Source organism: Engraulis encrasicolus, chromosome 8, assembly GCF_034702125.1.
Source record: "Engraulis encrasicolus isolate BLACKSEA-1 chromosome 8, IST_EnEncr_1.0, whole genome shotgun sequence".
NCBI lineage: Eukaryota > Metazoa > Chordata > Actinopteri > Clupeiformes > Engraulidae > Engraulis > Engraulis encrasicolus.
The window spans coordinates 38,625,030-38,638,429 of NC_085864.1; the positions used below are offsets into that span (position 1 = coordinate 38,625,030).

Sequence of the window (13,400 nt, forward strand, 5' to 3'; positions counted from 1 at the left end):
CTGACTTGCTTTATCTTAGAAGAAAAGATGTCCTCAAGCAGGATGTTGCTGTCACAGGTTGCAACACTGCAGCTCTCTCTGCCCTGAGGCCTCACTAATTCGACGCCCTTTCGGTACTTACGCCTTAAGTCAGACGACCCTAAACCTAACCTTAACCCTAAACCTAAACCTAACCCTAACCTTAACACTAAACCTAACCCTAACCCTAACCCTAAAATTGCTTGTTTGAAATGTTTGATTACCATGTGACGGTACCGAAAGGGCGTCAAACTAGTGGGTCCCCTCTCTGCCCTGAGGCCTGCAGCAACACTCAGACCTAGCAACAGAACTTAAAGTTAGCTGCCTGAGGTGTGTGTGTGTGTGTGTGTGTGTGTGTGTGTGTGTGTGTGTGTGTGTGTGTGGGTGTGGGTGTGGGTGTGGGTGTGGGTGTGGGTGTGGGTGTGAGGAGGATCACAGTGTTTGGAGGTAGGGTGCGCACATCCACAGGTTGTTGTCCAGGTGCCAGACAAAAAGTAGTAGGTAGTGTGATGAAGCGGTCTGCACACTGTGTATTAACTCCAAAAATACTTTATTTCATTTAAACATGTGGCAATGTTTCGATCCAACAGAGGGCCTGAAGATCCCTCTGTTGGATCGAAACGTTGCCATATGTTTTTGGAGTTAATACACAGTGTGCAGACCGCTTCATCACACTACCTTTGAGGAGGATCACAACAGAACAAAGGATATCAGATGATGCCATTAACATGATCAAAGACGATGGTTGTTTGTTAAATATCTCCTGAGTTTGTGTGCGTGACTGTGGATTAATGGGGAATTGGTGGTTTTATCTCAGTTCTGCAATCTAGGGACTTTTTGTGGCATTTTTATTAATTCCACACTTGTCATGTGTGTTGATGCAAAAAAGGGGACTCCTTGTTATTTTTGGGTACTTTTCAGAATGCAGATGTTTTCCCTCAAGGAGGATATTCTTGAATGAAAAGAAATGGGAACTGAATCTAAGTGATTTGCTGAAGCCAGCTACTAGAAAGCTGACTTCACGTTTTGAAATAATCCAAGTTTGTATAATAATCCAAGTTTATCATTGGTCATCATGGGTAACCTTAGTTCAACTTTTTTCCATGTAGTATGTTACAGAATGAACTACTTCTATTCACAAGGCAGTAATGAAACAATTCTTATTCACATTGTTCCAGTATAACCAGTAAGCTTACAACAATGCTGTTGTAATCATTATTCTTCGTGTCGTTTCTTGTCTGGTCTTTCACTGTACCACACCCTAACAGCAGGCCCTCAGGGAGTTTATGAATAGTGTGTATTTATTGGAGGCCTCTAGGGACTAATATTTTGACAACTTTGTCCATGGTTACCACACAGAGAGGTATCCTAACAATATTTGAGAGTGAAAACACCAACTAAATCGTATCCAAAATCTGAATGCATATATAATACTCAGCAACTAAACACTATTAAATAATGTTTTACAGACTTTTTATAGGCTCCGTTGTAGACACTGGATTTAAATCCGGCATCCGTTTTGAAGGGGGAAAAAATGTTTAACATTTTAACTGAACCCAAACATTTTTGGACTTTTCAGGACATGCCCGCGGATGATCTGTCTGAGTGTGTCCAGGACTTCTACCAGAGCCTCTCGGATAAGCTGCACGCTCACTACAAAGGTAAACTCTCGACCCGACTTCCTTTGAAAAGCCGCTCGTGTTTCCACGCAGGTGTGCTAAAGACTGATTAAATGGGATTTCAGCTTCTTTGGCAGGCAAACGCTTCAGTTTAGTTTCAATCCAGAGCAGATCAGTGCCAGTCAGCGGCTGTGGGGGTGTTGAGTTGTAGGTCACTAAGTCACTGGTGTGTGTGCGTGTGCGTGTGCGTGTGCGTGCGTGCGTGCGTCTGCATATGTATAACTTTGTAATCTGTCTCTCTGCACAGCTCTCTGTGTTTCTATTGAAGAGTTTCGTGGCGAAATGATGTGAACACCATTTTTTGACTTTTGTATTTTACTACAGTATTGGAAATGACTGTTCAGACGTCCTATCATGAATTCTTGCCATTCAAATATTTAAGAACATACTTTTTAGACCTATATAAAATGCATTTTGCAATGCAATGCAATGCAATGCAATGTCAAATAGAAAAATGTAAATTTCCCAAAATGTTCCAAAATGGTTTTGCAACGAAGCTATTATTCCTGTACAGTATTGCCTGTCTGTGTACCCTGTTTGGTTCAGACCTTTGGTGCACCTGTTCAGACATTTTCATTTCTTAGTGATATTAACTTGCAGTGTTAAATCAAATGAAGACATGCTTATATGTTTGTGCGTGTGTGTGTGTGCACAGGGGCTACGGAGCGAGTGGAGGTGGTGATGGACGAGGTGGAGAGGTACATGATGAACCGGCTGTATGAGGACGTCTTCTGCCCCGAGACCACGGACGACGAGAAGAAGGACCTGGTCATCCAGAAGCGGATCAGGTGAGACGCAGAACACCAGAGTAGAGCAGCAGCAGAACACCAGCACCACAGCAGAACAGCAGAGCAGAGCACCACATCAGAACTGCCACCACTAGGCTACTATCACAGCAGAACAGCAGAGCAGAGCAGTACACCATCATTGCAGAACAGCCACCACTAGGCTACCACCACAGCAGACCAACACACTACCGTTGCAGAACTGCCACCACTAGGCTACCACCCCAGCAGAACAGCAAAACAACATACTATCACAGCAGAGCAGCACAACAGAACAACCATTACTAGACCACCATCACAGCCTAACAGCCACCACCACTAGACCACCGTCACAGCAGAACAGCACACATTCACAGCAGAACAGCACACTACCACAACAGAACAGCACACTACCATAGCAGCACACTATCACAGTATAAGAGGGAGAACAGCTACCATCACAGCAGAACAGTCACCAGAGTAGAACAATCACCACGAGGCAGCCACTATCAGGAAGAATAGCTATCTTAAACACTTAGTGGTTTATTTTGCCTTAAGACATGTAAAAGTGTTTATCTTTTACCTGACATGTCTAATGGCAAAAGAAACCACTAAGTGTTTAAGTTAAGCAGTTAGACATAATGAACTTAATACATATGAAGAATAGCTAGCATCACAATAGGACATGCAGAAGAGCTCAACATCACAGCAGACCAGCTCAACATCACAGCAGAACAGCACACCAACATTTCATTAGGACGCCAACAGAAGACCTTCAGAACAGCCAGCATTAGAACAGGGGTGCATTTCTTGAAACCATAGTTGCTAACTATGTTAGCTACTTTGTCGTTTGCAATTTCCCACTGGCAACTTCCCAAGTTGCTAACAGGTTAGCAACTATGCTTTCGAGAAACAAACCCCAGATCAGAACAGTCGCACAGCATTAGGCCAGTGCATCGGTCTGAAGTGAAACACAACACAAATAGCCACTCACGGGTCATCCCCAAAGGCAGATGGCTTTCACAGCTGTGTCAAGCTCACTGTAAGATCAGCCCACACACGCATACACAGGCGCACTTATAAACAGAGCCATACAGACACTCACAACCACATGACCGCACACCGTCATTTGATATATGATATGATCCTGTAATCCGTGTCTAAATCTAGGGATTTTTTAAATCCTATACCTGACTTTACAACCTCTACACACACACACACACACACACACACACACACACACACACACACACACACACACACACACACACACACACACACACACACACACACACACACACACACACACACACACACACACATACACACACTCACTCACTCACTCACTCACTCACTCACTCACACACACTCTCTCTCTCTCTCTCCCCTCTTCTCTGTTCTCTGCACACCTGTAGCCCTGGTGAGTAACCGGACACAGGTGAAGGAGCCAAGGCAGAGTAGTGTGTGGTGTGCTGCTAGGAGCGTGGGTACTACAGGCCAGGGAGTCTATTTGGCAGGGCAGAGAAAGATTCTGACCGTACAGTTGTGCAGTCATCAGAAGCCTCACTGTGAGGTTTTTGCTGACTGAAGGTTTCTTTAGTTCTTACTTCAAGGAAGGACGCCCTTGTGACAGAAATTGTTTTGTCAGTTGTGCCATGGTATTCATCACACTTGTTAAAACAGATACCCACACTATTCCAATTGGCAATGCAACAGTCAATTCATTTTCCTTTGACAGTGTAGTCAAATGATTTCTTTGACCTTTTTTTGTGGTTATGATTATTATGTTGATAAACTGGCCATACGGAAGGACAGCGTTCTCAATCTGCATGCTTTGAGAAATTTGTAATCATTCCTACACCACCATCCACACATTTACCCAGGGCTTTCCTTTCTTTTTACATTACATTGCATTGCACTAAGCTGAGCGACTTACCGTTATAGGGTACATTACAGGGTATATTGGTGTCACTGAAAACTGTAATAGAGAGGTGACGATTGATCTATTGATAGAGGTGTAGGGAGGACTAGAACCCCAAGTTTATCTTTCTCTGCTTTGTGACAACGCTGTCAAGAGCTCAACCAGAAGCTGTAGTGTTTTGTTTACTTTTTTGCTACTTTTTAATGCATTGTCCTCTTCTTTACTCTTTGAAGGACAATGCTATCAGTGTTGCAACTGTACACTGTGCCTTACCCTGTTCTTGTTTAAATTGCTCCTTGTAAGTCGCTTTGAACAAAGGCGTCTGCTAAATACTAATGTAATGTAATGTTTAATCAGCTCTATGTCTGAATCCACTTTTCCACAGTGTCTGCATTCATCAGCTCTCAGTCTTTCCTCTCTCTTAGATGAATGGTGTCTTTGACACTTGGTTTAATCTCCCCTCCTGTATCTACAGTTCTCCCTCGCTCCTCATCTTTCAGTCTTCATCATCGTCGTTGTATTCCCTCTCTCCTTACAGGGCGTTACACTGGGTGACCCTTGACATGCTGGGGGTGCCTGTGAACGAGGAGATTCCCGCCGTGTCTGATAACGTGGTCAAGGCCATCACAGGTCAGTCACTAGTCACGGTCACACTGTTGGCTGTGTCCCACCGTCACTGTGGATTTGTGTCAATTGCAGCATTTTTGTCGATGTGTCCATGGTTGCAGATCCCAGGGAAGACCTGTCCTGTCTCCCAACTTCTGAAAGGGAAAAAAAATATTATTCGAAATTGAAGATTTTTTAAAATGTTTTATATTAAAATATAAACACAAATACTGTTTATGAGCTGTATACTGGAAAAGAAAAATATGTGCCATCATTAATGGCTCCATTGTTACCAATTTTGGTTGGTAGGCTCATATGGGGAATAAAATCATTCGATTAAGCTTTCATTAGAATCCGATGTCACCTGCATCTTTGTGACATGTCATGTAAAAAAAGTCACCTGTGGTTTTGTCATCTCTGTTCCCGCTTTTTGGATTTGCATATATTTGCATATATTTGCATATAAAGCGACTTGGAGTATCATGAAAAGCGCTATATAAAACTCATGTATTATTATTATTATTATTATTATTGCGTCTCCTCCCTCAAACATTATAGAGGTGAACTCGGCAAGATTTTTTTCATAGTTTTAATTCCCTTGATTCTCTTATTGAGCCATTATAGATGTGGACTCAAAGATTTTTTGCTGTAGTTTACAGGGTTCCCACGGGTCATGGAATTTCTGGAATATCATGGAATTTCATAGATGTTTTTCCAGTCATGGAAAGTCATGGAATTTTACCATTTTGCATGCACAGTCAATGGATATCATGGAATTTTCTTAACAGTTGTGTAAAAGTAAAAACTTTTTTGTTAGGTGTATAACATTGTTTCTTAATGGTTATACTACAACGCTTCACGTTTTGCGCTGTAATGTGCAACATTCTATAATGCCATGAGCCCACTGAAGTCTGGCGGTGACTCGGTGTCGGCTCTAGGGGTGAAGATAATCTTTAGTTTTCACACTTTAAAAAACTTTTTATCATCATTTCTTTTTACCAAAATGGTCATGGAAATTCTGGTTTTTGGGTCTGGAAAGTTATGGAAAATCATGTAATTTTATATCTGAATTTGAGTGGGAACCCTGAGTTTAACTCCCTTGCTTCTCTTCTTCAGCCATCATCGAGGTGGACTCGAAGCGTGTGCCGCGGGACAAGCTGACGTGCGTGACCACGTGCAGCAAGCACATCTTCAACGCCATCAAGATCACTAAGAAGGAGGCGGCCTCCGCGGACGACTTCCTGCCCACCCTCATCTACATCGTGCTGAAGGCCAACCCCCCTCGCCTGCACTCCAACATCCAGTACATCACGCGCTTCTGCAACCCCAGCCGACTCATGAGCGGAGAGGACGGCTACTACTTTACCAACTTGGTGAGACCATACACATACGTTTTGTATATCAGGCTTGTACGAAATTCCGAATGGAAAGAATTTCAATTCAAAGTAATGCCATAATACGAACACTAGGTGGTGGTGTTCTATGTACTTTCAATGGGTGGTGTAGATTAAATTCAAAGAAATTCAAGGTAATGGCACCACCTAGTGTTCGTATTATGGCATGATTTTGAATGTAAATTCATTCAATTCGGAATTTCGTACAAGCCTGCTGTATATACAGGAAAACACACACACATACACACACCAACTCCCTGCGCCTCCACTTCAACATCCGGTATATAACGCGCTTCTGCAATCATGGCCGTAGTTACATTTGAGGCTAGCGAGGTCCGGACCTCGCCTATCGTGAGAGGTTTTTTTATTATTATTATTATTATTATTTTAACGGCAAATATGACCAACTGAAACACACAAAAACATCTAAAAACCTTTGTGAAGCGTCCTTTGCAAACTGTGGTTAACATCCATGTGCTATGTGTTCTAGTTTTGCCTTTGTGTTCTGTTTTTGAGAGTAAACAAGATTGATTAATATCGCAAGAGGTGCGACTCGTGGGAGAGAACGCAACTCAGCAGACATCGCAAGTGTTTGGTCGCGTTCGTGACAGAGCATTGCGCAAAGCAAAATTACCATGCTTTCTGGTTGGAAAAATGCATTGAAATGGAAAAGTGTGCGTGTGCAGCCTGCGCAGTAATGTGCCGCCACGAACGCGCCCATTAAGCACGCGCTTGGTGAGATCTCCGCTATCAGAAAGCCCGCGCTTGGTGAGATCTCCGCTAACAGAAAGCCAACCGTTGTATAGCCTACATAAAGCTCATGCGTAACAAGTAGGCTATGGTATCTTAAAAAGCCATTTGAGTCATTATTTTGAGAAGGCCGGCTGCTGCATCAGCTGCTGCATAAAGGTAAAAGCAGGATATCTGTGAAAGGTAATTGATTGTAAATTGGAAAGCATGTGATGAACACTGACAGAGGAGGTCACCGGAACATCTTCAGGTGTGGATATTTTCTGTTAATTTGGACAAGTGCCGAGACTATCGACGTTGCCACGTCTTCGTCAGAGTCAAATATCCACACCTGAAAAGGCTCCCGTGACTACTGTGTCTGCATAGCCGTGACGCATCAGATGGCTCAGGAGCGCGGAGGATAGGCTACTTTTCTTTCTCGTTGATAGACTTTTGTCTTCTGCGCTTGTGAAGAACTATGACAAATAAATAAAAACAAAACGTTTGATGCGACTCTAGGAAGAAAAAAGTTTACTCCAAAATAGGTGGTTTGCACTACAGAGATAGCTATCCCTGTATCTTTGGAGGAAAACAGCTGAAGTGTAATTTCATTGGGAGAAAAATATGAATGGCTGAGCAACTTGCCATCTGAGGATGTAGCTTATTGTGCAACTTCAGGGTCAAGCTTTAGTTTCCTTACAAAGGGCTTTACTGACTGGGAGGATGCTGTTTCTAATAAAAGAGGCATGATACCAAAGCATAGACATTCAAAGGGAATAGGCTGAGTTGGCTGAAAGCTACAACATATTTATTATTATACATGTCTACATATTTACTATTTCACATTAGGCATATACATTCATAGAGGAGGGCCCTATATATAGGCCTGTGTAGCCTATATTTATTTATTTTATGAATTCATTTTAATTTATATTTTATATTAATAATAAAATTTCGGCACGCGCTTTGCGCCTACTTCACATGGCTGGCTACGGCCATGTCTGCAATGGATACCACTTTACTAACTTGGTGCTATGTTGCAAACAAAGACAGACATACACAAATGCTGTACTCGCTGCCCAAATATGGAGTGTGGAGGATGGATAGTGCTCTACTTTACCAACCTGGAGAGATCTTAGTCAAACAGCAACACACACACAAACTTGCTGGCAAAATATGAGTGTGCAGAATGGATATTACTTAATCCACTCATTTACAAATACAAGCACACACCAAGCCAGAAAAGCCTGAATATCCACACACAGAGAAAACAGCTTTTTATTAGTGCACAGCAGACAACTGAGTTTTTTTCTAATTTTGAAATTTAGGGAACATTATTATTTCACCAACCCAGATTGCAGTGTCCTAAAGTATGATTGGGTAATTATTATAGAGAGACTATCAGTCATGGGCAGTCATGGGTGAGCGGTTAGGGCGTCAGACTTGCATCCCAGAGGTTGCCTGTTTGACTCCCGACCCGCCAGGTTGGTGGGGGGAGTAATCAACCAGTACTCTCCCCCATCCTCCTCCATGACTGAGGTACCCTGAGCATGGTACCGTCCCACCGCACTGCTCCCCATGGGGCGCCACTGAGGGCTGCCCCCTTGCACGGGTGAGGCATAAATGCAATTTCGTTGTGTGCAGTGTGCAGTGTTCACTTGTGTGCTGTGTAGTGCTGTGTCACAATGACAATGGGAGTTGGAGTTTCCCAATGGGCTTTCACTTTTCACTTTCATCACTTTAACCCATATTGTCCTAAGCCCTTTTTGGGAAAGGGTGCCCTCTTCCTATTAAATCCTAAATATCTCAGCCTCTGAAGCAAATGCAAGCATGAAATGAGTTGCATTTAAAAGCCAAGACCCTCCTCTTGCATTATAATGTGTTCATACAGCTCTAACATACCCACATATTTAACATAACAGCTCAAATCTCAAAATCCTGAATGCAGCGTATATGTGTCTCCAGGACACAATGGGTTAATGCTCCCGCTCACTGCCCCATTCTCTCTCCCTCTCTCTCTCTCTCTCTCTCTCTCACTCTCCACCTCTCTCTCTCACACACACTCTCACTCTCTCTCTCACTCTCTCTCTCTCTCTCTCTGTCTCTCTCTCTCTCTCTCTGATTATTGCACAATAATGCTTTTGGAAAAATAACCCCAAATAACCAACGTGACTGTGTGATCATTCTCTCGTGATCCAACTGAGTAATATTAGAGAGTGATGATGACTCATTGAGTGGATCCTTGAAGATAGAGTAGGAGATGGCTTTCCCTTTTAAATGATATGTTTAATTAAAATGATTGAAATGCCTGTGAAAGGTGATATGCCCATCAACTCAACTGCCCTTTGTCTCTGCTCCATCCCCGGCCCCTACATATCTGGAGTCGAGAATTTGGACTCCTGAGTTCTGGAGCCTTCAAAATGTAGCTTTCGTGAATACCTTTTTTTCCCAGAATCTCCTAAAATACATGTCATAGCTCAGTCCATGTATTTTATTTGTCACAAAATCAAAAATGGTTTTGGTTGTTTAATATTTATTAGGCATCTCCGCTATACTTCCTTTCTCATTTCACACCCTATTAATGTCGCATTCCCCGGCGGTAGGAGCTTCCCAATATGCATCCAGGAGGCAGCTACCTCCCACTTGAATGCGTTCCAACCAGCAAGTCAAACTCGAACTATTTCTGTCACTGTGCACCCATGCTGTGCACTGTCATTACTGTGTTGACGTCACGATTTCGAAGTCGGGGTACTTCGATTTGGCCCCAGCTCGCGACTTGAACATTCCGCTTCAACAGGCGTTCCAATGCATTTCAGCATGTAGGAGGTCAGAAATATCCCATCTCCCACCCTCGGGGAATGCACCATAAATCCTAATGACAACACGATGCACTGCTCTGACGCAAAAAATAATAATTGTTATAAACTCTGGGACATTCTTGTGTGTCTACTATACAGTTGGTATTTTCCATCTGAAAGGGACACTGTGTGAGATTTTTTGTTGTTTATTTCCAGAATTCATGCTGCCCATTCACTAATGTTACCTTTTTCATGAATACTTACCACCACCATCAAATTCTAAGTATTCATTATGACTGGAAAAATTGCACTTCTCATACATGAAAAGGGTGATCTTCTCCATGGTCCGCCATTTTGAATTTCCAAAAATAGCCATTTTTAGCTGCAAAAATGACTACTTGGACCATACTATGAAATATTTGTTTATTACTTAGTAAACATTCACGTAAAGGTCAAATTTGGCAGTAGACAGCCTAGTTTCAATGAGCAGCATAGTTGCAGTACCATTTTTGACCATTTCCTGCACAGTGTCCCTTTAAGATTGTCTGTCAGTGTCATTCAATACTTACTATGCTTTCTGCCCAAACATCTCATTAACGTCTCATCTCATCTCAACACGTATTTAGCATCTCATCTCTACATGTGACGTTATTCCTTCATCACTTTACTGGTATTGGACCATCACTGTTACTTGTCCTGTCTTGCACTTTGATGTCAGTCTGTAAATGTCAGTCCTGTGTATGTCTATGTCCTTTCATGGTATAGAGAGAAATCTTCATTTCAATTTCCTTGTATGACCTGTGCATATGAAGAAACTGACAATAAAAGCTGACTTGACTTGACATCTCAGTAAAGTTATTCTTGCTCTACATTGCAGTGCTGTGCGGTGGCCTTCATCGAGAAGCTGGACGGCCAGTCGCTCAACCTGAGCCAGGAGGAGTTCGAGCTCTACATGTCGGGCCAGGCCTCCCCCCAGAAGCCCTTGAGCCCCAGCTCCTCCAACCCCACCAGCCGTGGTTCCCACCCCAGCTCCGGCACCTCATCCTCAGCCGCCGCGGCACAGGCCAGTCAGAGCCTGGAGCTTCTGACGGGGCTGGGCTCGCGGCAGGAAAAGGTGCTGGAGGGTGCACGGAGGCTAGAGCGCGACCTGATCGATTGGTGCGACGGCGTGGAGAGCAGCGTGCAGGACGTGCTGACCAGGTTCCCCCTTGAGGGCGACGGAGGCGCCGCAGGGGCTGAGGGAGCCACGGCAGCCGCGCCGGCCGACCCCACGGCCATCGACTCGGATAACGTTGAAAACGACAAACTGCCGCCGCCTCTCACGCCACAACTGTTTGCTAGATAGCTCGGTAGCTAGCCATTTAGCTCGATGACTATATGTCTAGCTAACTTACTCGTGCTACTGCTAACTCCAGCTCTAGCACCAACCAACCAACCAACCATCCATGCCAGCCAGCCAGCCGGCCGCCTGCCTCTCTCTCTTCCTCCCTGTCCAGGATCCAGACACCTGTCCCCACCGCCCGTACGGAGGCCCGGAGGGGACAATCAGGAGTGCAGCTCAGTCAGCCACCAGTTCATCCACTTCCTTTCGTCCGTCTCCCACCATGCTGGATCTGCAGTGTGGGCTCACCAGCGAGGTGGAAAACATGGACTTAACCAGCGTCTTTAGCAGGACCGTGGTCCTGGACTCACATACATTATGTATAAATAAGCTTATACACACACACTCAAACATAAACACACAGTTTTTTTCACTAGCTCTCTCTCTCTCTCTCTCTCTCTCTCTCTCTCTCTCTCTCTCTCTCTCTCTCTCTCTCTCTCTCTCTTGCGCACACATACGCGCGCACACAAACACACACACAGTACAGCTACACTTGAAAATATACACATTATTAATAAGGGCAACCAAACAACCAAAAAGAATAATTGAACAAATTTTCAAAAAGGGACACTTGCACAGAGACCGACACACATGTTGTGACTTTGTCAAATGTATTTCATGTGTTTCACCCAATACCCTAAGCACCACAAAGTTTCAAGATGTGTGGTAAAAGGGTAGGGGAAAGATTGGTTTATGAACAACAGCTACGTATTCGGCAAAGGTGAAGAGGGCCCGTAATGCTAATTTAAACAGTTTGTTGGGATTCATAAACGGGACACCAGGACTACGAGAGTGCATAGGCTAGCAGACTATAATCAGACCTCCATATTATTATCTGATGCCGATCATATACAAATGTACATGTATACATGGCATGTCTATGGTAAGTCCACGGGCTGTCATATGGGAAACACCTCTTCCTCGATCCATAGGGCACAATCTTTTAGCTTAAACTCCTTGAAGGAAATCAGGTGCCAAACCCCTCAGACACTAATGTGTAAACGCGTGGTACATGCGGACGTGCCCCCCTCCCCTCCCCCCCTTACCGTATTGTAATGGTATGTCTAGTTTAGGGCCCAGAGACCCACGTAGTGTTTGCCTGAGGTGGTCAACAACTCTGTATAAGCACCCTGTACCCCCTCTCAAAAAACGGCTGCATGAAGGAGAAAAAAGGAGAGTAGGTTGGTTAATTAGGTGAAAAATATGACTTTTGTGAACTAGTTGCAAGCGTTGTCATGAGCATGACTGCATTTTGTTTTTTTGTTTTTTTGCGTCTGATGTTTTGGCTCAGATAGACTAATAATCAGAGTGTAACTGCTAACGTCAACGCCTTGATTTTGCCCGAGGTGACAAGGCGTGGTGCAGAGGCTTTTTCGGCACTCCGTGTTAAAATCATGTGATAGAGCTGTTCTCTAGCTCTGGGGGGGAGGGCGAATAATGTGTAACTAGCATGTTTTTAAATAACATGAGAACCTATGACTTCAAATGATGAACAATATAATGACATAGCAAGGAATGGCCGATACTGGTAGTCTGCTTTTGTTGCTGGCGTGTTCAGCTCTGGGGGTATGTTTCTCGAAAGCGTAGTTGCTAGCCAGTTAGCAACTTGGGTAGTTGCCAATGGGAATTTGCATTGCAAACAGCAAAGTAGCTAACAGAGTTAGCAACTATGGTTTCGCGAAATGGTCTGTAGTTAAATGTGTAACCTGGTCTCCAGTTCTAGGTTTAACCAGCAGCAACGGCTGAGCTACCTTGGTGCTTCAGTGATGAAGCAGCTGAGAACACATCAAGTGAAGCATCATAAAGTAACCTTTTTTATGGTTAAAATGTTCCAGGTCTCTTGCTCTGGGGAGAGTTTGGTAACACTTTTCCTTCCACGGAACGTAAGGGTGACATAACCTTGCCACAGACAAGTCATGACAGATGCCGCAACAGCTGGCCAGACCACACCCTCCCAGTGACGCAACAGATTTTGGAGTTGCTTCTAGTCAGGCCAAGAGCAATGTAAATATCAACTCCTCACCCACTTTTTCGGACACCAGTCAACCAGTAGCAAACCTAGGGAGGCGGGTCAACTATGCCGTTTGAGAAAACGGTAATTGTCATGCTC

The 13,400-nt window shown here is 43.9% G+C and overlaps 1 protein-coding gene across 1 annotated transcript in view; it reads left to right on the forward strand.

Annotated features, from left to right (window-relative positions):
* LOC134454578 (rab5 GDP/GTP exchange factor-like) overlaps positions 1-12,321 on the forward strand; it is a 24,598-nt gene extending 12,277 nt beyond the window's left edge. The window contains exons 5-9 of the mRNA XM_063205645.1: positions 1,598-1,679; positions 2,353-2,485; positions 4,921-5,012; positions 6,105-6,361; positions 10,787-12,321. Coding sequence (XP_063061715.1) covers positions 1,598-1,679; positions 2,353-2,485; positions 4,921-5,012; positions 6,105-6,361; positions 10,787-11,254 — 1,032 coding nt within the window. The 3' untranslated portion in view covers positions 11,255-12,321. The remainder of the gene's footprint in view (positions 1-1,597; positions 1,680-2,352; positions 2,486-4,920; positions 5,013-6,104; positions 6,362-10,786) is intronic.
* The last annotated feature ends 1,079 nt before the right edge of the window (positions 12,322-13,400 follow it).